At 41.0% G+C, this 27,977-nt stretch overlaps 1 protein-coding gene across 1 annotated transcript; it reads left to right on the forward strand.

Annotated features, from left to right (window-relative positions):
- Positions 1–15: 15 nt before the first annotated feature.
- St6gal2 (ST6 beta-galactoside alpha-2,6-sialyltransferase 2) lies at positions 16–27,959 on the forward strand. Its single transcript, XM_077792109.1, has 5 exons — positions 16–955; positions 9,520–9,617; positions 10,976–11,077; positions 13,130–13,304; positions 27,688–27,959. The coding sequence occupies exons 1-5, from the start codon at positions 16–18 to the stop codon at positions 27,957–27,959; spliced, it is 1,587 nt and encodes a 528-aa protein (XP_077648235.1).
- Positions 27,960–27,977: the final 18 nt, after the last annotated feature.

The raw sequence follows: 27,977 nt of genomic DNA on the forward strand, positions 1-27,977 counted from the left end.
CCCCAGAGATCTGCCATGAAACCACACTTGAAGCAATGGCGACAACGAATGCTCTTTGGAATATTTGCGTGGGGGCTACTCTTTTTGGTGATTTTCATCTACTTCACTGACAGCAACCCTGCTGAGCCAGTGCCCAGTACCTTCCCCTTCCTGGAGACCCGAGGGCTGCTGCCCATCCAGGGCAAGCAGCGGGTCATCATGGGCGCCATGCACGAGCCCTCGTCGCCCAGGAGTTTGGATGCAGACAAGGTGCTGCCAGGCGGCCCCCCTGCTGGCCCCTTTCACACAGGTCCAATGGACCCGCAGCAATGGGCTCAGGCCCAAGATGGGTTTGAAAATGAAGAGTTCTTTCCATCGCAGGTGGGGAGGAAATCCCAAAGTGCTTTCTATCCGGAGGACGACGACTACTTTTTTGCTGCGGGTCAGCCAGGGTGGCACAGCCACACTCAGGGGACATGGGGATTCCCCTCCCCCGGGGAGTCGTCGCAGCAGGAGGCAGCTTTGTCGGCTGGAGCGGTCCAGAGGAGACCTCCGAAGAAGAGGCACCGGCGGCAGGGGAAAAGCCCCGCGTGGGAGGAGCGCGAGGACGGCGACAGGCTGTACGCCTCCATGTCCAGGGCCTTCCTGTACCGGCTCTGGAAGGGGACTGTCTCCTCCAAAATGCTGAACCCGCGCCTGCAGAAGGCCATGCGGGATTACCTGAGCGCCAACAAGCACGGCGTGCGCTTCCGCGGGCGGCGGGCGGCGCGGCGGAGCAGGGCCGAGCTGCTGTGCGCGCTGCGCCGCGTGCGCGTGCGGACCCTGGACGGCACCGAGGCGCCCTTCTCGGCCTTGGGCTGGCGGCAGCTGGTGCCCGCGGTGCCTCTGGGCCAGCTGCACCCCCGCGGCCTGCACAGCTGTGCCGTGGTCATGTCGGCGGGCGCCATCCTCAACTCCTCCTTGGGGGAGGAAATAGGTGGGTCTCACCCGGGGGAGGCCCGCCACCCCATCTCGAGCCGGTGGGGAACGGGGGTCTGGTTCTTTCTGGGCGCACCTCCGGGCTCTTACTGGTGGGAAAGGCTGGGGGTGTGCACTGGATGTTTCCAACGTTAGCTGAAGAGCCGACAAAGGGTGTCCCTGGTTGGGACCAAGAGAGACGGGTCCAGCGGAGCTCTTCTAGAGCAGGACCTAGGGATTCTTGGGGGGCTGGAAGGATGTTCCTCCTATAGCTAGTGCCAGTGGGGATGGAAGGCAACCCTCCGGGTGCCCTGTGTCCCTTCTCACTGCTTGAAATTTGAGGTCTACAGGGCATGCCAACTGGTGGGACGCTGAGACAGGGTTTCCGTGTTGTATTCTCGAGGCAGAAGTCATTCCTCAGGAATTCTTTGGTCTCCACTTTTGTTCTTAACGCCTTCAACTGATTATATAAGGCCCATCTACTGTGTGGAGAGTGATCTGCTTTCCTCAAACTATACTGATTTAAAAGTTAATCACATCTGGAAAGTACCTTCATAGTGATATGTACACTGCTGTTTCACCAAACCAGCAGCATGGTCGCCTAGCCAAGCTGACGCATATCAGTCAGCATCCTCCCTCCCTATCAGTCTTCACATAAAATATTGGTGCTTGTATATCTCTTGGTTGCAGAAAGTAGGGTAGGGCTGAAGTACCTCTCCTCCCACAGAGTCTAGGCTCTACACTGCGTAGGCTGGGACTGGATCGCCACAGAATTCTCCATTTGCTCTGGGCTGCATTCATTTCCCCATCTTCCCCAGTCTCTCCCAACCCTTCTTGCCAGAGATCTGTTTTTTGTTTTTTTTTTTTTTTTTTCTGATACTGGTACCCCGTCTCCCTCAGCAATTCTGGATCCCTTTGCTCCCCAGACTTCTCTCTCTGGTCAGGCTAATTCTATTGCCGCACCAGTAAGCAAGCAGCTTGGCCCTTTAGGTGATTTTATTCATTTAATAGACGTATGTTTTGCCCCTCCTGAATGTGTGGCTCTGCACTAGGTACAGGAGGCCAGTGTGGCTCACCCTCAAGTCCAGATGTGAAACGACCACATCTATTGCATTCTCACTGTAGTCGGTCTTGGATCATAACTTGTCTGGAAGTGACATTCAGAGGGCATTGCTCCCTCATTACAAAGAAATAATAGTGGTTTCCTGGCTTCATTTGAAGCAGGTCCCTCAGTCGTTCTGTGTCCTTGAAGAGTGACTGGTATTGCAGAGCTATCTTAGATAAGCGATGCCACTGTAGGAAGGCTTAGAAAGCCAGACCTCAGCTCAGAAGTCCTTGGGAGTGAGGCTCAGTGGGAATTTTTTTTTGTTGTTTTTTAAGTTAAAAAATACACCCAAGACAACAAATATGGGCTTGTGGTCTTGGGTCCCTGGTCTATTCCAGCAGGCTCATAACAATACTGTCCATGTGTCACATAAGCTTGTAGCCAAAGCCAGAGCAGAGCAGCCTGCAATTTATTAAGAAAGAGCACTGGTTTAGAGGCCCCTGGGGTGGAATAACACCACAGTTCTTTCTCATTTCCGAGGACCAATATTAATAATGCAGAGGAGGAATTTAAGTATTATGCTTTGAAGCAGGCAGCAACTTGCTTCTGGTTTTGCTTTATTTTAAACACCTCTGCATCGTAAATACTTAGTATTTGGATTGCTTTCGCATGCCAGAGAGAATTCCCTTGCTCTTTATTTCTGCATAAATATTCCTGACCAGGGCCTCTTAAACTCTATCCAGAATTTGAAAGAGAAGATGAAAGACGTTGGGAAGTCCGTGTTTCTGAAAAACATGAGATGCCGGAGTTACATATTTGTTAGTTTCCAGCATTCAAATTTTAATTTATGTTGTGCGCTCTTAGAGGCAGCTTTATGATTAGAAATTGTAAAATCACAAATGAAGAACATGCCCGGAAATTTTTTTTTAATTGTCTTTCTTGTTTTATCTAGGTTCCTTTGACTCAGATTTTGTACCTATACATTTTAGGACAAGAAATCAGAGTGCCACTCTATTTTGGAAAAACAAAGTCTTTCATCCTTATGAGCTGGCATCTCAGCCAGCGTATGAGCTGTGTCTGCCAGGTGGTGACCTCTCTCCTACCTGCTCACCTGAAGGTCTCACTGAAAAATGCATATACTCATAAATAGCTCTCATGGTGAGCCAAATTCACATAGCACATTCCTTCTGCCACCTGGGAATAATTGGGGCATGCTGTTGCTAAACTCAGGTTGTCCCCTCAGTAATTGTTTGTGAATTGGCTAAGTGGAAATCAAAAGACTCACTAAAGTCTTCTGCATGATCTGATGAAAAATTGAAAGCAGAGCTGGAGAGTGGCCAGAGCAGTCTGTGTTAAGTAGCCCCAGGGCCCCTCCAGGCTGAGGACCCCAGTACTCAACAGCTCCTTCCATCCTTCCAGTTACACCTGGGGTCTGCTGACTGGCTGCCCTTGGGCTCCCCCTGGTGTTCGTTCCATGGCCAGTACAGTCCTGTCCTCCACAGGCTCAGACCCTAGTGACTGTTTTTGCTCAGAGGGAGATGTAGCCATTGTGAACAGGTCCACTTTGAACATCCTAGAGAAAAGAAACATCCGCTGTTTTGGAAACATGGAACATTCTTTCCTAGAGTCCTGAGATGGTCTTTGGTCACTCCTACATATCAGCAGTAATAATAGGCTAGTGACGTCACCACTAGGACTGTTGTGGGACACACCACAGAGGACAGGTCTATTCTGGATGAACAGAAATGGCCTTGGTGTGGCAGACCAGGGTCTGCATATTTGAATGTTGAATGCTAATGGCAGATGGGTGGGAAATGGGAGGGAAGAGATGGGGGTGTGTGGAGGGTAGAGTCTGGAATGTGGTATGTCGTGTTAACTTCAGGAAGACATTTCACGTAGTCATTCAGCAAGCATTAGTCATTGATTGACCACCAAATCTCCACCAGGTCCTCTGCTAGACACAGATGAAAGGCACAGACTCAGCCCTCGAATTCTCTATGGGAGAAGTCTCGACTGTACACAGACAATTCCAACATCCTGGGAATAGAAGGACAGGGAGATGAGTAGATCAGGAGGCTAGAAATGACAGTGGAGTCCTAACCCACCCTGAGGCCGGAGGGCTGGGTGGGCAGAGAGACCATGGTAAGAAGAAATGCCCCAGAGAGGCAGATCTGGGCTGAAGGTTCAATAATAGGTTCCACTTGAGATTGTTCACCAGGAACAAGGACCCATTCTAATGCTTTTTCTCTGTTGACCCTTAGAATCCTTACAGCTCGAAGTAAGAGGTAGATGCAGTTAATCCCGCCTGACTGATAAGGAAATGGGGGTACCTCGATCACGTGGGCAGAGCCTGGAGTCAAACCTCCATGTGGATTACAGGAGCTTCAGCTCTCAGCCTGCACCCCAGGGGCAGAGGCCGTGGGGTCATCCCAACAGGGAAGCAGAGGGTAGATTCTCACTGTATTAGAGCATGTCAGAGTTCTGTCCCTGTGACAAATACCTGGGATCAACACTTAGAAGCAGTAAAGTTTTATTTGGGCTGATGGTTTCAAGGGTTTCAATCCATGGTCAGTTGGCCTGTTGCTTTGGGGTCTTTTATGAAGCAGCATGTCATGGGGGGGGGGAGTGCTGGAGGGTGCTCACCTCAGGGCAGCCAGAGAGCAGAGGGAGATGGGAGAGGCCAGCCGCTCAGTCTCCTCTCCAAGGGCACACTCCCAGTGGCCTACCTCCCTTTTACTAAGCCCAAACTTTCCTGCACCTCCCCAGAGCCTGGTGTTTTGGTCAACGTTTGCGTTGCTGAGACCAAAAGACCTGACAAGAGCAATTAGAAGAGGAAAAGTTTATCTGGGCTCATGGTCTCAGAGGTTCAGTCCTTGGTTGGCCAACCTCGTATCTCTGGGCCAAGGTGCGGCAGAACGTCATGGCAGAAGGAGGTGGCAGAGGAAAGCAGCTCTGGACATGACAGCCGGAAAGGAGAGAGAGCTCTCCTCACCAGGGACAATATTTAGACCCCAATGGCGCAGCCCAGTGACTACCTCCTCCAGCCATCTCTCCTGCCCATAGTACCACCCAGGCAATCCACATTGGTGGATTAATCCACTATTAAGTCACAACTCTCATAATCTAGTCACTTCACCTCTGAATGTTCTTGCGTTGTCTCACATACGATCTTTTGGAAGATACCCCATATCCAGGCCATCACAGCAGGGGACAACGCCTTTAGCAAATGGGCCTTTAGGAGACAGTTATCCCAACCCTAACAAGAAAAATCAACCTACACCCTGGATTTGGTGGCACCAGGAAAGTAAGAGATGAGGGGATCCTGCCAGTGGAGAGACCAGGGCAGTGCGAATCAGGAGATGAATCAGGCCTTAGCCCCAGTCCCTGGCAGGCCATTTCCCAGGGACTGAAGACTTGTTCTCTCTCATTATGTCCAGTTTTTGCTTTCTGGTGGGTGGGTCAGGAGGAAGAGGGGAGGATGCAGAGCACGGGCCAGGGAAAGGGAGTGACTTGGTGCTGGTGGTCTCCTGGCCTGGCAACCAGGAGTGATGCCCTTTCAGCGTGTGCACGTGGCCAGTCCCTGTTCTTAACATCAGCACAGCCCTGCTGGGGCCTGGAAATGCCTTCTCTAGAAATGAGGCTTTCCTCTATTGCCCTTGTGCCTGCCGTCTGGTCCATTTCTTCTTTTTAAAATCTGAATGGACAGCTTAGGTTCTTAGGCGCTTCACCGACATCACCGAGGCAGTGTACGGCCAGGCCGATGTGAGGAGACCCTCCTGGCTCTTCCTCCAGCATGCCCATCTAGTCCTGCTCACTGACAGCTTCCACCAGCTTCAGCACCAGCTCCGTCAGCTCCGCCTCTGCCATGTGAAGCTGTTGGAAGGCTCGGAACACAGCTCCACACAGGACCATCGGTGGACAGTGACATGCTGGGAGGTTTTCAAGGCTGTCGTGACTCATGTGGAATTACTACTCGATTCATTTGAAAAGCTCCCACCCCTTGGGACCCTGGGGTTGCTCATCTGACCTTGAGATGGAGGCTGTGTAGGGAGGCGGGCAGCCTGGATTCCTGGGAGAGCTGTGGTCTGAGTAGGTCACACTCCCTCACTGGCCTGTCCCCACCAGGCTCCTCACTGTCTGGCGTCCCCTCGTATTTTCTACCTTCTCAGGGAAGTACCATAGATCATCACTTCTAACAATTCCATCTTGGAATTCGATTTTAATTGGAAATGTTCAGCTATTTTGGCATCCTTTATGCAAAGCATAGATTCCCTCAGTTATAGATTGATAGACATTTTTTTTAAGACTCACATTGGGCCCCCCGGGGTCCTTTTAATGGTCCAGAAGTTAAAAATATTATATAACTTTGATATTTGCATGGACCAAGCAAAGGTAATGATGGATAAAACTACTGGCTTTTTAGTACAAATTGAGGTAGTAGCACCCAACAATAGTCATCATCAGACTTTTTTTTTTTTAACCACTAAGTATCATTGTCAAGTGCAGGTTTCACTTATGGTTGGCCTCAATGAAGAAATCAAAATAGTTAATTTTGTGAAATCTCAACTTTTGAGTGCCTTCATTTTTCAGATCCTGTGTAACCAAGTGGGAAGCAAAAGAAAACACTTCTGCATATCAGTGACATGCAAAGGCACTGTGGTATCGTGTTGAGCTGAACTAGCCACATGAAATACAGTGTGTAGTTAAAAAAAATCACTGGCAGACATACTTTAATTATTCATACTTGGATATTTGACAGATGTTTTCTCAAAAAGAAATTAAGGGAGACTGTCACCTTTAGGAAAAATAATGGACAATATTTGTTGCAGATGATAGAATTTAAGCTTTCAACTCACGTTTCGACAATACTTGAAAACAAATGAGATCCATAGTGGTTAATCAATGTGATTTTTTGATACTTTATAATAAAATGCATCAATATTTGGAAGATCTGTCTGACTTTTTTAGCAGAGAGTTTTCAGATGATCATTACATGATATAACAAAGTCATGTGTGTATAAAGGACCCCTCAAGAATAAATAGACTGATGGATTATAGTGTGTCAGAATTTATTGGGCTCTTGGATTTGCACCTATTTGAATTCTTTAAAAGTAGATTTTTGGAAGCCTATCTTAAAAACACACTTGTTCTGAGAGGCTTCCTGTGAAGACTGCCGGGTTGGAGGAGGCAGACATAACTAATTCTGGAGTCATGAATTTATTAGGAAAAAAAAACAACTCATTGATGTGTTTCAGTCTCCACACTGTAACCAACCATTAACCAATCAGCACTTGAAAAGTTCTGATGAAGTTTTAAAGAAGAATATCTGAAGTTCTCTGGAAGGATTCTTAAAATAGCCTTCCCTTCTTCAACAATGTATCTAAGTCTTCATATACTGTGGCTAAAACAACATATTGAAAGAGATTGTCTCTTCTAAAAGCCAGACAATGAAGGTTTTAAAACATTCAAAATCTTGTCAGTCTTCTCACTACTTTTGTTCTAAAAATAGAGTTATTTTGTTTACAAAATATTATTTTAATATAAACTAATAGACACTTAAAATTTTCTGCTCTACTTTCTTATGCAGAAAATAGGTTACAAATAATTTTCTTTAAGAGGTACTGATACTAAAATGTGAGTTCGACTGCTGTGAGTCCATTCATTTTTTCTATCATTTGTTTTCTATGCCAATACATCATTTAGTAAAAATAAGAAAGCAATTCAGAACAGAAAAATATCAACAAGTGCTTAAAATTGTAAGGAAAAAATTAAATTTTAATTGGAAGTGTTCTGATTTTTTGACATCATTTATACAAAACACAGATTCCCTCAGTTCCAGAGATGAATAAGCTTTATTTTTTTCCCTAAGGAGTCAGATAGTAAACATTTCAGGCATTGTGGGCCACATGGCCACTTTACAGCTTACTAACAGAATTGTCCTGCAGGTCATACACGTTGACTCTTGCAAATTCTCCCCTAAAAGAATACTGGAGGATTTTTAAAATGGCATAACCAGGTGTGCTTTATGCATTCCCTGTGATAATCTTGGTACTCAAAACTGGAATCCCAATTCTTTTGCATTCAGGACTTGCTAATAAAGGCACCTACTATAGCCTTGTTTTAATGGGAGCATCTCTGGTAGTTTCTGCTCTTCAAGGAAGAGGAACATGTCCAAGAAGAGCAGAGCATAATCCAAGCAAAGGAGGCCAGCTGCCTCCGTTTCTGGGTGGGGTGTCGTCACAGTAAATGCCATGCCCTCATGTCCACAAGGCACTTGAACATACAGAAATACATGACCCCACCTCTCACCCTCACAAACAGGCGATGTCATTGCTGCAAGCTAAACTTGGAAATTGCATGGGAGGGTTGAAGCTACAGCAGCCCTCAGAAATTCCATTATTGCTCACATGCTCTGGTTTGGGGGAATTTTTAGAGATGCATGTGTCCATAGCCTGCCTTAAGTGAGGGGCATTCCCCATTTCCACCCTTAGTTAGATGAGCCCCTCTGTCCTCCCCTCTTCCTCTGTGCCTCCCTCTCAGCCTCCATGATTTGGGAGCCTTATTTTCATCCAGCAACCCTTTGCCCAAGATTCAGAGAACTTAACAGAGAGTCTGGCTGCCAGGTTGAATGAAGGGAGATGGAGACTGATGTTTAAGGACAAGCATGGTGGTCCACAGTGTCCCGTTTCAGAGAATAAGGAGGCTGGCGGTGGTGACATTGGTCTTTCCAGGGCTGCACGGTCAGTCAAGCCATGGCTTTGAGAACACAGAAGACGCAGGTTGCTCTCACATGGGTCTCTTGACTTCAGCAGCCTTCCAGTATGAAGGCTGCATGGAAATCAGAAACCTTTACCAAAAGGTAGCAAGGTGGAATTGGATGCTGTGGCTTTCACCCTGGGAGAGGTGCACTTGATCTTTGTGAAGGCAGTAGCGTTAGATGCAGTTCTTTATCACCATAACCAACTTCAGGGTTCCACAGGTAGTAAGAAGCCCAGACCAGCAGACCCTGAGCAGCCCAAGCCTTCGAAGCTAACATCTTTACCTGCTCCTGTAGATCCACCTTCCAAATGGCTTGGAACCTTTGGGGGAATGGCTGCATAAAATGCATCATTTGTAAAGAATGTGAAAAGAAAATAAGCATTAAATATAACAGGATCACCTGTAATTGAGGTATACACACACACACACACACACATGTCACTTAACGTGTCACATGTTGCTTAACGGGGATACACTCAGAAAAAAAATGCTTCATTAGGCAATTTCAACATTGTGCGAACATCATAGAATATACTTACATATGCAGTTCGTGACGGCATGTATATTTCCATGTTGATCTCCCTAGCCAAGATCACATCATAAATCAGCCGTCAATTATCTGAAAAATATGTGTATGGATATGTTAATTTTACTAGTGGTGTCTGATTAGTTTCAGGTATTGAAAGATTTATTTAAATATTTTCCCTAGATAATGTATTTTTTTAAGATAATGTATTCTATAGAAAGAAAAAGTAAGCTTGTTATTTATGTACCCTTAGATTCTCATGATGCAGTTTTGAGATTTAATTCTGCTCCTACACGTGGTTATGAGAGAGATGTTGGAAATAAAACCACTGTGCGCATCATTAACTCCCAGGTAAGATGGATGGAGTTCTTCACAGGGGCACCTTCTGTAGGTAAATAATTTAACTGGATGAGTGAACAGAAATGATCTGGTTGTCCATAACCATGATACTTGCTTATTTTTGTGGGTCTTGTAATTATAAAAATTAATGATGAAAAATGCAGAGAAACAAGAATTTAGATGTGAATTATGACTAGGAAGAAATAAGTAAGATCAAAGGACAAATCAGAATAGATATAGAAATAGAATTTTTTATAATCATAGACTTACCATGTTCCATTTTGTGAGCTGAGAAAAGGCAACTCAGCTTAAAAGAAACCATGGCAATGAAGGCCAGGGAGAAAAACAAAGGCACAAAATCTGAGGGTCTCTATTATATCTTTGAAACTTGAGTTTGTTATTTGAAAATTTAAAAGCTGAAAATGAGTTGTTTAATGGAAAATGAAAATACCTCTTTTCTTCATGTTCTTAATAAGAATGTCTTCCAAATTTATGGCAAAATTACTCTCAGAACAAACTACAAGAATTTCTAGAGTTTCAAAAAACATGTAGAAAAAATATGAGGTGATAAGTGATTTATGGAAAATTGCTTGCAGAACAAACGGTTAGCTCTTTGTACAGTTCGCTGCACCAGGCAGCCTGCAGCGAGGTAAGAAACAATCACCGTATTTCCTTAATTCAGAGATATCATTGGCTGTAAGATCCACAACTCGTTTAATAACAAGTCCTCAGAGAAGAAGAGATAAATCCGACCGAATTAAAATACATGCTGCCTGTAAGATAATCCTAACCTCAGACACATTAAAATATAAAAAAGTGCATTTTAATAATGGTAAAAAAATATTGCCTCTTAAAATGGAGGGAGAAAAAAAAACAGAATTTTCCCCCAAAATGATAGTTTTTATAAAAAGATGATTGGCAGCTGAAATCGACAAGTTCAACCGGAACCAGATAGGGCCACAGAGGGAGGACTGTGGCTGGCACTCTGGAGGCTGCTTTGTAACTCAGCTCATTCACACCCACACCGTGTCTGAATTACATGTGGAGGCTATTAGAGAGAGGGTCGGGGGACTGAATTAGCCGGGCAGTTCTGTGTTCCAGGGGCTAGAGCTCAGGCCACTAGCTATGGTGCAGAGTTGAAAAAATGTAAACTGATATTTGAAAAAAAAAAACTCTCATTTCCCTAAACATTCTTTAAGTGCCTGAGTGTGCAATGGAAGCCTCTCTCCCTCTCCCAAAGGCAAATAGAAAGCCGTTTTATCCTTGCTCTGGATCCCTCTTTTAAATTTTGAGCTCTTTTTAAAAAATATGCTTTTGAAGTAGTAAACACTGGCTGCATTTGAACTTTTTTTTTCCCTGTGTGCTTGCAGATTCTGACCAACCCCAGTCATAACTTCATTGACAGTTCTTTGTATAAAGACGTCATTTTGGTGGCCTGGGACCCAGCTCCTTATTCCGCAAATCTTAACCTGGTAAGTGTTTCCCTGAGGCCCTGACCCCGTGGTCAGACAGGGCCTCGGACTGATAAATCATGGGGGCGGGTCAAGAATTGCAGTCAACAGAATGAAATTGATCATGGGTCCTAACTGAGCACATAGGTGTGCACACATGTTGATGCCCAGGTATGGTAGTACTCTTGAACATTATCCATCAAATGCTAAATTGCTTTTGTTCTAGAGGAATGGAAGAAAGATGTACATATCTAAAGGCTCAGAAATTCCTAGCGATACTAGAGGTTGGGCTGATTAAACTTACACTGGTTCTCATGTGACCGGAAGACATCCCCCTCAGAGTGGTTGCAAGACCTTTGGAAATAAATTAAAAGTGGTTGGCAAGAAAATCTAAATTTTGTGCATCCACAGCTCATTGTTATTCAAATGGAGCCTGTTCCAGGTTTTCCTTGAGTGTTCCTCTTTGCCTTCTGCTTCTGAACCTGTTAAATTTTATGCAATAGAGCTGAAACAAGTTTATTACTAGTCATCAAAACATAAGCAGGCTGCATTTGGGACCTTCTGGCAAATCATCATCTACCTAAGCAAACAGCCAGCAACTTTTAATGGAGCTTTGAATGAAAAGCCAGTGAGCTTCGTTTTTAGTGAGGGTTGGAAAAGGTGGACAATGTTTAGCCTATCAAGGTATGTTATCAACTATGCAAATGCCTTTAACTTGTTTTTGCCATGACCAGAGAGCCTGCAACTTCCTTAACCCATTGTGTTATCATTTAGATGTGCAACACCTGTAAAAACTTAACTGTAGCATATAATATATAATTATATAATAAATAATGTGATTGAATAATAAAAACACTAATGGGAAGAATATAACTATATTATAGTATAATAATGTTAGTTAATATTAATTAATGTAAGTATCATCTTCTGATTTCCAACCTATTTTAATGTACCCATATAATTTCATTGAAATATTCACAAAATTGAAAACTTGGGACTTAATTCATTAAGATGAATGTGGAGGCCAGGTATTGAGGGCTCTAACAGGTAACAGTCTAAGAAAGCTATACAACACAGAATGGCTCCCTCCTGAAGGAGTGTGGGTCACCATCCATCTGGAGACTGAGGCTGGACATGGATTGCCACCACATCTTAATAATAGGTGCAAATCAGAATCACCTGCACAAAATTTTTCAAAGTCTGTCCATCAGACCCCCAATTTAAAACCACAGAAATGTTTCAGCTTTGGACAATGACTTGGGATCTTCCTATACCCCCATGGTATACCCATGGCATCTACTTGAAAGTGAGCACAGTGCTCTCAGGGCCGTTAGAGCCAAGCCTTTTCCCACACATCTTCTCCAAGCTGCATTTTATGGTGGCACCTGACACACTTCTGAAGATCCTTTTTAATCCAACCTTACTGTTTTTTTTCATACAGTATACCTACAATAAGTGCAAATGCACATTCTCATGAATATTAACAAATGTATGCACTCATGTATCCACCACCATAATCAAGAAAGGGAACAGTTCCATCACCCCAAGAGTTCCCATGTCACTCCATCCCAGTCAGTCTTCGCATCCCTGCTCCTGGGCCCTGGGGGCCGTGATCCACTTTGTCACTATAGATAAAATTGGGAAAATTTATTTTTTGAAACACACTATTCATGACAAAGATCAGCAAACTATGGCTGGCCAAATCTGGCAACCACCTGTCTTAATCAATGCTAAAGTTAGCACTTAGTAATAGCCACAGAGACCACTCACAGAGTTTCAGGTGTTTATCATCTGACCCTTTGCAAAAGCCTGATAATCTCTGATTTATTTTTTTTCCTCTCATTTTGTTAAAAAGCAAAGCATCATCTCTGCCAGAACTAGAACCCTGGTCTTGCTTGATACTTGTTCCTGAGGAAGTATCTATAACCATGATAAGTCACGGTCCTCCATGCTCCCTCTATCTCCAACCTGGACCCTCAGCATCTACATCCACTTGCTTGCATGCTGTTCTGTCTCCTTTTTACACTGTAGTTCCCTGTACTTGATTGCGTGTGTGTGTGTGTTTTTCCTTAGTGGTACAAGAAGCCAGATTACAACCTATTCACGCCATATATTCAACACCGTCAGAGAAATCCAACGCAACCATTTTACATACTTCATCCTAAATTTATATGGCAGCTTTGGGACATTATCCAGGAGAATACCAAGGAGAAGATTCAGCCAAACCCTCCATCTTCTGGTTTCATTGGTATGTGTATATTAAAAATTGTAATAATTGGGCAGGACCTCATATTTAATAAACATAGTCAGGTTATATAGTAGAGCAATTAACAGGTGTATTTAGAGATTAGGCCAAGGAAATGAGAGATAGTCTTTTCCAGTTATCTATTACCATATAAACAAACACCTCCAACATTTCAAGGTATAATGCAATAAATACTTTATTTTCTCCCATGATTTTGTGGATCAGCATGGGCCAGCCTGGATGATTTTCTGTTCCATACAGTGTTGATGGAGTCACCTGGTACTCAGTGCTTCATGGAATGGTTGCACTTGCAGGTCTAGCCCCTTGGCAGGGAGAGCTAAAACCAGACCCCAGCTGGGACTGTTGAGCATGAGCCTGCATTCTCTTTCATGGTGGTCCCAAGGTAATTAGAGTTCTTAAAACGGCAGCCCAAGATCCTAGGGAGAGTGTTCTAAAAGACAGGAAGCAGAGGTTGTCATGTTCTTAAAGGCAATGCCTGGAGACTTGCACCATGTCAAGCGTGCTATTCAGTTGATCAGAGCCATCTCAGAGTTTACCAAGTTCATGGGGAAGCAACATAGACCCTACCCCTTGATGAGAAGCAAGAGACAGATGTCCAGGAATTTATGAGTCTCTTTAATTCACTACTCACCCCCATTCAGTTGCTTATGGGATGCCAGACCGAGGAGCTGAATCTGTGACCCTAAGACAGTACGGTGTATTTTAAGGTAGGTAAGAACTTTGATGAGACTAGTTTTAGTATCACATAGAGTTCTCTTAACTGGAGAGTCCACTAGCTCTAATCCAAGAATGGATTTTATATATATCAAGATAATCACACTTAGCCTATATATTTTCAGCCAGGTGTTAGACCTCAAAATTTGTGGTTTTGCTCCACTTCTTTATGTTTCAGCTTATCACCAATTATTTATTTGATTTTATCCAAGTTGTCAATATTGAGGCATATCTTAGATCCCCAAAATGATAGGAAGACTACAGGAAAACCAAAGGATATTGGTTTTGTTGCTTTCCAAATTTCAATGAATTTACCTCGATGATCCACCCTTGGGCTACGCAAAGGTCCCTATGAATAGAAGAGAGATTTAGGGAGATAATGCTTGTTTGGTTATGAATGCAGGATACACATATATCTGGAAGCAAGGCTTTCAGGCTTGCACATTCTGGATTGGGTTTATACTATTGTAATAATGTGAAATATTTTACGTAGAGCTCCAGAAGAAAAATTTACAATAGGACTGCATATTATTTTCCTTAAGTCTTATTTCTCCCCCTTCTTTAAAGCCATGTTTGAAACTCTTTGTTTCCAAATCACCCATGAAATTCCAAATTCTTTATCTTTTGTGTAGTTTAATAGGATCCTTTTGATTTAGGAGAGAAAGTATTATCTGGTTTGTCAGCAAAGGGTAAACAGGAGAGAGTAATGCTTGGACAGCATAATAGAATGTGGCACAAGTTTTATAAAGACTTCTTTTCATATTGTCACCTTGAATTCATGTGAATAATGTTTGATTAGGACAAAGGGGGGGACTGTCAGATATAATTATTATTGACATGTAGTTTTAAAAATTCAAAAGTTATGTTGTTATTGGCAAGAAAAGTTCTTGCCCACACATTTTGTTGAAGGAAATCATGCCACATAGGACCAGCTTCCTTTGATTGCTATTTACCTAGAGTCTGGAGCTTGCAAAGGCTCATGATTACCTTTAAGGCTTCCTTTGCATGAAAAGGAAATTGCAATTCAATGTCATTGCAAGACTGTAGGTCAGGGATACCTAAGTGTGAGTTTCAATCCTTCTATGCCACTTGCTAGCTTTCGACTTTGGTCAAGTTGCTTCAGTCTTTGTTCTTTGATATCCTCAGGCAAGGAATGGGAATAATAATAATAAAATCGTTAGACAGATAAGGTATCTTGACAATTTACAATCATTATTATTTTCTAGCACTGCCTCATCCAATACAGCAGCTATTAGCCACGTGTGACTATTTAAATCTCAATTAATTCAAATTAGACAAGAGGATAAATTGTTTCTGAGCCCCAGTAGCTCCATTTCCAGTTCTCAACCACGTGTTCTTGGTGGCTTGCAGATCAGACGGTGCGCACAGAGAACTCTGCCATTGTCACAGAAAGTTGTGCAGGGCAGCACTGTTAAGATTTACCAATGAAAGAAAAACAGCAAGTTGATAACTTCCCACTCAGCAGGCTGTGCTGTATGGGCGGGATTGAAGAGACAATAGAAGCCATAGTCTGACTTTGTTAAATTCCCCTTCTCCTCTTGAGCCTCACCATGGTTGTATGAGAGCTCTCACTAAGGATGGGCAGTAGAGGCAGCCTGGATGAGCTTTAACAGCACCCCCTGAGTATGTTCCCTGATGCGGTTGTAGTCTTTGTTCTCCTCTTTGGTCTTGATCAGAAACAGGCTGAGAGCCACAGTCTGTTTTATCATTTATCTGACATTTTCAATAGCAGTTGAATGATGTCACCCACATCTCAATCTGTCTGCCATAACAACTTTTAAAAAGATCAATGAGTTTTGTTTTTTTTTAATCAAAAAGTATTTTCCACATGCCTCTTCACGTTTGAAGGTCATGTTGAAAAGTATTGACCTGTTGTCTCAGTAGTCATCATATCCAAGCACTCTCACCTCTAACATCCGCTTCTAAACAAAAGAACCCATGGTAGAGCTATTAGGAGGGATCAGAATGTTTGCACAGTCCAACATTGTGCCCTTGGTACACAGGTCGCCTGGCCAGGGTGGGTCCTTGCTCACAGAACAGCTTGGCAGCATCCCTCACCTCCTGCTGGACCCACCCCATAGGTCTTTGCTCCAGATGAAGCTGTGAGAATTACTTTCTTCACTGACATGTTCATTCAGGTGTGAAAAATTGTCTCTGATTTGGTGACTTATATTTCCAAACCTATCGCCTGCATTTTCTTATATGCTTTTAGGGATCTATGTATGTGAAATAAAGGAACTCTAAAAGTTGGCTGTTTTGAACATGAAAGACATTTCTTTTTACGGAAATGGATTCAATAGGGAAGTTAGGTTCCCAGAGAGATGCCCCTTAAATGTAGTGTGATTGGTACTGTTCAAGAGACTCAATTCATCGAGAAAGGAGTCATCCACCACGTGGAGACTAATTGAGCACCTCCTGTGTACCAAGCAAAGGTCCTGCCCACTTGGAACATGCAGTGAAGTGGAGGAGGTGGGGACTATGATGCACAGGTATGTGTGCATTAATGAAAGGTAATTACAAACTGTGACAAATTCACTGAAAGGAGCAGGGTGCAAAAAGGGCTGGGCAGTATCTACTCTGGCCATCACTGTGTTTTTATTCTCAGTGTGGCAAATAGTTGAAAAACAAAACAAAGTAAGTACAGTTGGCCCTCCTCATCTGTGGGTTCCACACCTGTGGATTTAACCATCCATGAATGCATGTTCTAGCTCCGTGGTAATCAAAGGTTATCATGCATCACAGTTGCCCATGATGTGTATGCTTTTCACTGCAAAGCAAAACTTAGCTACTAAAAACAACAAGCATGTGTCACCTTTACAGAGTTTCTGTGGGTCAGGAATCCAGGAGCTGAGTGACTGGATGACTCTGGCTTGTAAAGTCTCATGAGGTTACAATTGAGCCCTCTGGACCAGGCTGGATGGTCTGTGCTCCAAAATGGTTTGTTGGAAGGGCTGTTGACTGGAGGCCTCAGTTCCTTACCCCACCAGGCTGCTTGGGCACCCTTATAACATGGTGCTGGCTTCCCAAGAGCAGGGAATCTGAGAGAAAGAGCAAAGAGGAAGGAACAGTGTTTTTATGATGCCATGAACCATCAGATTGGTTATATGCTATTCATTAAATAAGTCAACTACATGGAGGCATGATTAGAGGGCAGAAACCATTCAGAGCCAATTTTGAGGGTGTCTATGACAGCTTTTTAAACCAGATTACTCAGTGATTCCGAGTAGGTGGAGGTGGTGATAATTTTCATTTCCAACAAGTTTTCAACTGGTGATGATGCTAGTCCTAAGTCCACACTTTGGAAACGACGTTTTTAGCTTTTTAAAAATCTCAGAACACTAGAAATCTAGTTGATAGGTAGACATATTGGTATATGTCCCAACAAAGTGATATGCACCGGCCTCAGTGAGAGGACTCAGGATTCCTGCTCATCACTTACTCATACTGATCACGTCTTTGTTAAATGTTGAAACACAAGTGGAATGATTATTTTTATTTGTGTTTAGTTAAAACAATGTTATTAAAAATTATATTATTATCTATTTATTATTATATTATTAACAATGTTATTATTAAGACAGTATTATTAAAAATATAACATTGATCTTTGTCTTTGAAATTGTGTAGCATTAAACCCTACATTCCAGATTTTTAACTACAAATGCAATTTTGCATTTCATTTCTTTTGAAGACATAGCTATAAAATTTACTGCCATTACTAATAAACAGATTTTATGTTCTTAAAAATTATTGTGAAATGGCATACATAATAGCTGCTTGTAAATGTCATTTTTTAAAGTGAACTTCTGTTTGTTTCTATATCTCATTTCATTGGGAATACTGATTAATGGGTTATAAGTTAGGAAACCTACTCCCATTGATTTCAGAAAACCATCCTCTCCATAACATTTGGTGAGATGATTTGGTGCAATGAACTACATGTTTACATCCTCTCTAAATTCATATGGCAAAATCCTCACCTTCTATATGAGTCAGTTTTCATCACTTTCCAAATACCAGACAAGAACAATCAAGAATAAGAAAAGTTTCTTTCAGGCTCACAGTTTGAGGCTCGGTCCATGGTTGGCCCCCTCCATTGCTCTGTGCCTGAGTGAGGCAGAACATAATGGCAGAAGGGGACAATGGAAAAAACACCGCAGCTATGGCAGAGGAAAGAGTGAAGAGCCAGGGACAAAATATTCCCAAGGGCATGCCCCAGTGAGCTCCTTACTCCAGCCATGCCCCACCTGCCTACAGTTACCAAGTTTGTCCATTCCAATTATTAATCCATCAATTGGACTAATCCACTGATATTAGTGGATGAGATCACAGCTTTCACAATCTGATCATTTCACCTCTGAACATTGCTACATTGGATATCATGTTTCCAACACATGAGTTTTCCAGGGAACCCTTCATACTCAAGCCATAACAACCCCCCAAAGTGATGGTGGTACCAGGTTGGGTCTTTGGGAGTGATTAGGTTAGGAAGGTTTAGCCATCATGGTTGGAATCATTGCCCTCAATACAAGAGGCTCCCAAAGGTTCATTAACCTCTGCCACCATGTGCAGATGCACCAAAAAGAGCCATCCTTGAACCAGGAAGCAAAGCCCTCATTAGACACTGAATCTACTAATACTTTGATCTTGGTCTCCTCAGCCTCTGTCACTCAATTTTAGAGTAGCCTGAATTGACTACTAAGACATTTCATCCAATACCTTCTATTCTAGAAGGCTAACATTGTTTTTACACCTTCCTTAGCAAACCCTAGCCCACTACCAACTGTCTCCTTGATGGCTCACAAATCATGTGGTTATGCCTTGTTGGATTAGGGTGTGTGCGTGTGTGTGTGTGCGTGTGTGTGTGTGTGTGTGTGTGTGTGTGTGTGTGTGTGTGTTTCTGCTGGGAAAAGAGGAAGCAATAAATGTTGAAGACAAAAAGAGTTTAGATGGAATTTCTGCTGGGTTTATCAGTCTGCGTGTTTCTTCATTAGTGGGAGTGGAGATGTTTGGGCATCAGAATTGATCTCAGTACCCTAGGGCAGGGTTAAGTCTTTCCTCTGCTGCAGAACATGTATAGTATCATTCCCAATGAGGAATAAAATCAGATTTCCTAGTGAAATCAAATTTGGACAGAAATACTTAGTTTGCAACTAAATAAATTCTTATGTTATCTGAAAATTATTATAAGTTTCCTTTTCTGCTTCAAGAGAAACAACAAAAGTTGTAGGATTTGAAAAACACATTAATCATGTGACGGAAGCAAAATCTAAATACTTTTTCATCAAAATTTATTGTTGGGAAAACATCTCATTTCAGAAGTTTGTAATTCACATACATAGGAATTTATCAAATCTTATATGTAATTTAGTATGCTTTTAAAATAATAACTGAATTAGAGAATGTGTGTGAACCATTAAATTTTTGCATAATACAAACCTATATTTATTTTAAATGAATTCTCCCTTTATACATTCACTTTAATATTAATAAGATACTCATTAAAATTTTAATATCTATAATGTACACTTAAGTTAGTCCTTTCAAATTTCTAAAATGATATTTTAAAATCATGTTTTCTACTTTTTTAAACATTGAGACCCTATTATTGCTAAGAAATCTGCAAAATATTTTGAAAAATCACTATTAAGAAATGAATATTCATTGAACTTAAACATGGAAACCTAACTCAAAATGTTGCACATTGATTACTGATCATTATTTTTCAAGACATTTTTAAATAACTTTTCATATGCATTTTGACCTTCAGTAATAAGGTAAGTGAAATATGACTTGACTTTTTAAGAAATCCCATAATATTAATATGTAAGTTTGGGGAGGTTTACAGATTTTTTTTTAATCCATACAAAGATTTTGGTCCAAGGCCTAACCAAACCCTAGAGAAGAGAATGACTATCTTGGCTCAATAGTTTTTCTTTGGAACTTATTTTTTTATTTTATTTATTTATTTATTTTGGAGGTGCTGGGGATTGAACCCATGGCCTTATGCATGCTAGGCAAGCACTCAACTGACTGAGCTAGATCCCCAGCCCTCTTTGCAACTTTTTTGAAGAATCCCCTAGAACTTTGTAGTCTTTCTAAAAAGCAAGGCAATAAGTTTATTAACTAAATGTTTAAACATTTTTAAATATGAAATAACCCACACACACTTCCTGGAACTGCCATCTTGGTTTTCTTTTATTATGTCTTCCAAGTCTTGACCACATTGACGTGTTAACACTGGTGTGATGACCTCACCCTGTCTCAGCAAGTGACACCACAGAACAAACACACAGTAAACATTTGCTGAGCAAATGAGTGAAGCAGAGAGTGTGAGGTTGAGATCTTTCTCTTGAATTCTTCACTTCCATGCATAGGATGGCTCCCTCCTCAATCTATCACTTGGCATGTGCATTGTGATTAACACCGTGAACTCTGAAGAATAAAATCTTGGCCCAAATAGCAGTTTGAGCTTGAGAAATCTACTTACCATCTCTAAACCCCAGTTAATTGGCTTATAACTCAAACATACTAACAGTCCTTTTAACCTTGGGTTTTTATGTGACTGATCACAATAACTAATATTTACTGTTTACTATGGTTGTGATGTGTCTTATCTAAAACTTTATGCTGGGTCAAATAAGACTGTATTTCCAAGCAGCATATTCATTAAAGGCTTATAATCAAGGTGAATATAGAGTCTGGTTTCCTTTGCTATTACAGAGGATATATATAATTATATCAGATAGGTATATCATAATTTATGCCTCTCTTTAGTTGTTGAATATTTTGGTTGACATATCATCAAACAATTATGTTGATGAGTCATTACTATATTCATCTACTAACACATACTTTGTAAGTTTATTTTATATATATATATGACAACTAAAATTTTCTTTCCTTCAATCTGATTCCTTAAAATAAATTTCTAGAAGTACTAATATTAGAGTAAAGGTTATAGCATTTTGATGATTGTGGCGAAGTGCTGACTAATAATCACTTTCCTAATGACTAACTAGTTGAATTTCTATGTCAGAGTCCGTATCTGTCCTCACAATTCACAGAAAGAAATAACTAGTAGATGGCACTGGAGATGTATTCTACATACTATTCCCTTCTCTAAATGGATTCATACACCTACTGGGCTGCACAAGTATTTTGAAAATTAAAAGGATGTAGCAAGGTAATTTAGATGAGGACTGGTTTCTTTGAAGCATAGTAATTTTTTCAATTTAATTCCTTACCCTCGGACAGTTAGCAGCTACTTGTTCACATATGAGGAGCATTTCTCTATTTCATCCCTAGTTGCCTACTAGAGATTTTTACCATGTTATTTGGTGCAGTGAAGTCATTTTGATTCTGCTTCAGCCTAACTAAGTAAAGAATGATTTACCTGGAATCCCACAGCTTCTCTTTTGCCATCATAATATTAGATAATTTTATAGAAGATGAGTGAGCTCACCTTGGGTCAGAAAGCCTGGCTAACATTTGCTACCTACATACAGAAGGTATCCAGGCAAACCAGGGGGGACCACGAGACAGACAGCCCGGCCTCCCGTGCAACATGCACATAGACATGGAGCTTATTTAGAATGTACAGTTGCCAATTTTTTTATTATAGAAAACATGAACACCCTCACTCTCTTTTGCAAAGGCAGCCTCTACTGATTATATTGTAAGTAATATTTCTGAAATTCACAGAGGCAAACACTATAATTTTGGGCTATTTAATATATACACAAGAATAATATGCTTAACAACAAGTCATAACTTCCTTTCTTTTCAATTTTATATTGCATTTTGGGATCTAATTTTCCAATATATCATCCAAACTCAGAGTGTTAACACAGAATAATAAGCCACTTAATGTCCTTTTTTGTGTGTGATTGTGTAAAATGTGCCACAAATTTGTTTGATTAGGAACAACAATGCATTTTTCTGTAAATAATGAGTCAAATAATACAATATAAACAAGCTAAAAACTGGCCTTCCAGTATTATTCTTGCATTTTTATTTCCTTTAATGAGCTGGATGCTTTTTAAATTTTTATTTTACTACATCAAGTTCAAATTCTCAAACCATCTTTTATTTACAAATATTTTCTAGAAATGTCACTTATAAAGTCACTTATTTTATTGAAAGAATATTAAGTGTGGCTCTCATAGTTTCTAACTTTATGATCAAATCTATGGAGAAATCACAAAACATCTGCTAGATTTCCAATCACCTGGCACATTTAATATACTTAGCCTCTCACCTTTACCACTCACTCAGAAAACTGTTTTGCAATGAGCCATCAGTCTTTCTCAGAAATGCCCAGTTTACTTAACATATGAATTTTGTTCAACTGCTTAGTAGAATTGATTTAAGATGATATTATCTCCTGTTACTTGAAATGTGTTCTTTTTATATACATAGCTCATTTTGCTATTTGATGAAATAATATTTTCATCAAGGAGAAAATTCCATTATTCTTAATGACTTGGGATGTTATTTTAAATATGCAGCAAAGTAAAAATCAACATAATTTTTCTGTAATTACAAGTAAGCTCGATGATTGTACTAGATTCTGGTAAAATACAAAATATGTCTCTATTTGCAAATAGAGATTTGCAGAGAACCTTATTCATTCAGAATTTGTGATAATCTGACCATGGGTTCAAGAGTGCTTTTTAATCCAGGTTTTAGAGCAAAGAAATGAGTGTCCATTTGCTTATTGTGCTGAAATCATACAACATGACATTTTATTAAGAACAGTTGAAAAGCATTTTAATTGGTTTGATAATTATGTTGCATGATACAATATTTAAAAGCACAGTTTGGCAAATGAATGCCTCTTGAGCCATGATTGCCTAGAAAATACAATATTTTTTTCTTCAAATTAATCCCTTGTATGGATTCATCTGTAAAAATTGGCCATATAAAAACTTAATATTAGTTGAATTCTGCTTAAAGATCTTAAATAGGTGGCTGAGTGCCCATTTGACTGGCTTGAAAAAAATATACTAACAAGTATTTAAGTGTTCATTTGCCTTTCAAAAAGTCCAATTCCATGTTGAAAGCAGTAAAACTTTTGTTAGTGATAAAAGCAGTTAATTTTTGGTAGTTGTTAAACAACATTATTTAACATAAAATCTCTTAAGTGATTTTTAAGTTATTTTTTACTGAATTGCATGATATGTGGTGATTTGTATTCTCCTTGCATTTTAGATAATCCTGAGCCAATATTAAAGAGGAAATGAAAAAAGAAGTCAATAACATTTTTAGCCTAACCAGATGTGAATTCCCCATGTCAGTCTAGCATGGGGAAGTGATTATGAAGTAAGGTGATATTTTGAATTTAGGCATATATGGCATCAGTGCAGGAAAAAAAAATTAACCTGGAAGACTTTGCTGCTTATCCTTAGGAAGACCTGCTTATAAGTTTAACCCTTGGCTGGCATCTAGGAACTAGGCATTCAGAAAAGTTCCCTACCCCTCTAACTGGTGAGAGTAGTTCTCCATGCCTGTTACATGCAAGAAAATGGGTTATGCTGGACATTTACTTTCCTTCTAAGAGACTAAAATCTTGTTTATGTGCCAGGCTGAGATTGCTTGTATGACAAGCTCCCAGTAGAAACTCTGTATACCAAATCTCTGACAAGCTTCCCTGGTTGGCCGTATTTCATGTATTGTTGTTGGAGTCATTTGGGGTGCTGTAATAGAAATAATATAGACGGTGTGTCGTAAATGATAGAAATTTCTCTTCTCATGGTTCTGGAGACCAGGAAGTCCAAGATCAAGGTATGAACCAATTTGGCTGCTGGTGTGGGCAACCTTGTTTGGTTAGTTGATGTGGGTAACCTCTTCTTGCTGTGTCCTCATGTGGCATCATAGGAAGAGATCCTCTCTGATGTGTCTTCTCATAAGGACATTAACTCCATTCAGGAGGACCCCACTTTCATGATCTAATCGCCCCCAGAGGCCCTACCTCCTAATTCACATAAAGGATTAGGATTTGCACAGATGAACTCAAGAGGGATGAGGAGTAGACGTCGCAGCTCACTGTTGGAGGAATTGAGTCCATCCTGTGTGATTTCCCTGGGAAGAGGGTTCCGGAAGCTTGCACCTAGTTTCCCCTTGGCTTCCTGCCATGCACCTTTACCTTTGCTGACTTTGTGTTGTATTCTTCGTCCTCATAAAACATAGTCACAAGTATGGCTGTGTGCCGAATGCTGTGGGTCTTCCTGGCAGATCATCAAACTTAGGGGTGTTTGGGGGACTCCCCACACAGTACGTTTTCAGTGGTAATTTAAAGAACATTTGAAAGCCGTGTGCTATTGGTATTTATGTCATTTGTGGATGATGAGGCTCAGCATTCTAGCACTTCCCAAGAGATGCTGATGGTAGTAATCAAACATTTTTCTCAGCATGACAAGTAGAATACTTTCTCCAGATATTCTAAGACTGGTTATAGGCTGGCCCCTGTCTTTAATTTAAAGATGAGTTCTTTAGTTTAATATTTTAAAAGAAAGTTTCTCTAAATTCCCAATGATTTGCACTGTGCCTAGCTTGATAAATGTTGAAGTTAATTGAAGATGATTCCAATAACTCTTGAAGGCTCCACTCTTCCCCAATTCAGTCCTGTCTGCCTGCAGTATCCCCTCCCCACCTGCTCCTTAGCACTCATACTCTGAACCATGTAAGCACCATTACACACTTCCAGACATTTACATCTAGTAAGTTTCTTCAGTAGAAACTTAATAAAGTTTCAAGAAATTTATTCTTCAGGTTTTTATGTATTGCTATGTATAATTAATAGCTCTTAGGAAAACTGATGTATAGATTTAACCACATCTAATAATTATTTTCAGTATTTATTAAATGACAGAATCTGAATCTAAATGAAAATTTATATATTAATAGCATCCTTAAGAAAAATAAAAAGCCAAGTATGCATATACCAAATGAACTAACCATGATGATGGAAAATTTTTAAATGTTAAAGAGTACCTTCCCCTTTGGAACCATAATTCTCTTTGTCCACCTTTCATCTGTATCCAATGAGTTGCAAAATGGTTTTTTAACTTCCTTTTGAAGGTGCTTTCATACCAATTCCAGTATCCAGTATACTACTGTTGACTGCCATTTAAAGACTTTGGGAAGATTCTACGATTAATGAAATTTTAGAATGCTCTCAGCTGAGGTTCAGAATAACACAAAGCCACAAGTTCATATGGAAATACAAAGTGAAATGGGAAAGCAGTGTTGCAAAGTCACCACCAGAGAGGTAAAACTCAGGAAGAATTATGCAGATAACTCAGGACACTTTCTTAACCTCTGTTGACTTTCAGTTTGGACAGATTGTGAACAAACTGAAAAATTCTTCCATTTCTGAAGCTCCTGAAGTTATTTTAAGGTATGAAGTATTTATAAAAGAAAATCACGTGTGTACTTATTATATTGAAAACATAACTTTTATTCTAGTCTTATGGGATATGTGATTTGAAATGTAGCAATTAGCTAGCAACAAGAATAATAATTTTCTCTAGAAAACTTTTTAGAATAAAATTCAAGTATCCAGTAACTTTGAGACCAAGACAAGAACAAGGCCATCTTGAGAAACTACCAAAGATTCTTCTTACTGGGATTTGGGTAGCAGTTCACTTCTAAATTAGCTGTCCACATGCAGGATGTCTGACTACCTGTGATAGCTCAGAGATCCCATTTTTCAAAGATTATGTTTGTTGTACCTGCCTGGTCCTCAAAGCTTGGTTGGAAGACAAGCACGGTCCAGAAATGTGTGTTATTGGACTACAACTAGATTAATGTGGAAATTGAAAGTCTTTAGAAACTTATAGCAACTCAACCTAGTCATGGCATCCAGATAAATGATCATTTTTCTAGGTAATTTGTCAATATTATAATTTACAAATGTATTCATCTGTGATGGATTATCACTACATATAATTTAGGATTTTTTTAAATCAATTCCTATACCCCAACACAAACAATGGAACCCACAGTTTGGGGATGAGGATAAATCCCAGCAACTGCATTTTAACAAGCTGCCCAAGTCATTCTTTTTCATTCTCAAATTTGAACACTACTACTTTAGGAGGAGGGCCAACTGCATGATTAATGTATTTTTCTAAGTATGACATTGTCTTTGGAGCCAGCCCGTTTAAGAACCAGAGATGCAAAGGTCACAACTGACACAGAATTGACCCTAGTCCCCACAGATGCAGTTATGTTAGTGGCTCATAGAAACATCCAGCTAACAGACACCTGTGGTTCCTGGGTATGATTCTATTGCCAGTTTATAAGATGCCTTTGTGCAAAAGATGTCCTTGAAGCCACTTCATGACATTGTGCAGGGAAAATGTAATAAATGCAGTCATCTCTAAGTGTCTGTGGGGAATTGGTTCCAGGATCTCCCTTACACCACAGTTGATGGATGCTTAAATACCTAAACACAATGACACAGCATTTGCATATGATCTAGGCACATGCTCCTGTATTCTTTTAGTCATCTCTAGAATACTTAAAATACCTAATGAAATGTAAGTGCCAAATAAGTAGTTGTTATACTGTATTGTTTAGGGAATAATGGTGAGATAAAAGGCTGGTGCATGTTCAATACAGATGCATGTTTTTCTAGAATATTTTTGGTTGGGTTTGCCAATGTGGAGCTCTGAAACACTGAAGGGCTGCATGTATATCAATCAATGATGCTTGTGATAGGAAGAGCACTCCCTTAGTGGTTCCCTGGATGCAGCCAGCACAGTGTATGCATGCCCAGGTGAAGGAGAACAGCCAGTCTTGTGGTAAAATATAGTCCCAATTAGAAAGCATCAAAGCTATCCAGCTCCATAAACATGGACCTGGGAAAATTCCACTTCCAGAGAATATGTACATCAGACTAGGGATAAAGGGAGAATTCAATTCCCTGGGCAGATGAGCTTCCTCACTCACCTTGTCAGCTCTTCATAGATGATTTTACACAAGGGAGAAAAAAAATCATAGATTATCACTGCCAAGTAGGAGGGAGAGTTTTGTATGTGTTGGTGCCCATATATCAGGTGTCCAGCAAGCACCAATTCCTTGCTCTCAATTGACCCTACCTCAATCATATAGCTTGGGGCTGGCCCAACAGAAAACTTGCAGCTGAAAAATAGGTTTTCTGTGAAATAAGAAAGGAAACTGGGAGTCCTGGGAGGAAACAAAGAGGAAATGATCAGTAACTTGGAAGGTTTTTAAAATTTCTGTTTGTTCTGTGGAACTCAGAGTCTCATGCATGGTACCCAAGTGCTTTACCACTGAGCTACATCCCTAGCCCTTTTTTTAGTTTTTATTTTGATACAGGGTCTCCTAGGCTGACTCCAAACTTGCAATCTTCCTGCCTCGGCTTCCTGAGTATCTGGGATTACAGGTGGGCGCCAACTTCAGGGTTCCATCTTCCTATGCCTCAGCACACCATGGGCTACATGTATTCCATTTAGTGGAAGTTGTAGCATTGCAGGTGTAAAGAGAGCAAGTGCAGAGCAGATGTTTCTCGCCAGTCAGCCACATCCGTCATTACCACTCCCCGCAAAATGGTCTCTTTTACTTAGTTCTTCACCGAGTTCTAATTTTCTTTCCACATCAGGAATCCTCATCATGATGTCCATGTGCAGAGAAGTACACGTGTACGAATATATCCCATCTGTCCGGCAGACGGAGCTTTGCCACTACCATGAGCTGTACTACGACGCAGCCTGCACCCTGGGAGCCTACCACCCACTGCTGTACGAGAAACTCCTGGTGCAGCGCCTGAACATGGGCACCCAGGCGGATTTGCATCGCAAGGGCAAGGTGGTCCTGCCAGGTTTCCAGACTGTGCACTGCCCTGCACCCAAACCCATCAATGCACACTCTTAAAAGTGACTCTTGAGAATC

Source organism: Urocitellus parryii, chromosome 12, assembly GCF_045843805.1.
Source record: "Urocitellus parryii isolate mUroPar1 chromosome 12, mUroPar1.hap1, whole genome shotgun sequence".
Taxonomy (NCBI): domain Eukaryota; kingdom Metazoa; phylum Chordata; class Mammalia; order Rodentia; family Sciuridae; genus Urocitellus; species Urocitellus parryii.

Bases quoted from the DNA above. Each gene is read 5' to 3' on its own strand.
- St6gal2 (XM_077792109.1), top strand. From the start codon at position 16: ATGAAACCACACTTGAAGCAATGGCGACAACGAATGCTCTTTGGAATA. The intron at 11,078-13,129 runs GTAAGTGTTTCC...GTTTTTCCTTAG, and splicing joins ATTCCGCAAATCTTAACCTG to TGGTACAAGAAGCCAGATTA. The intron at 13,305-27,687 runs GTATGTGTATAT...TTTCCACATCAG, and splicing joins TCCATCTTCTGGTTTCATTG to GAATCCTCATCATGATGTCC.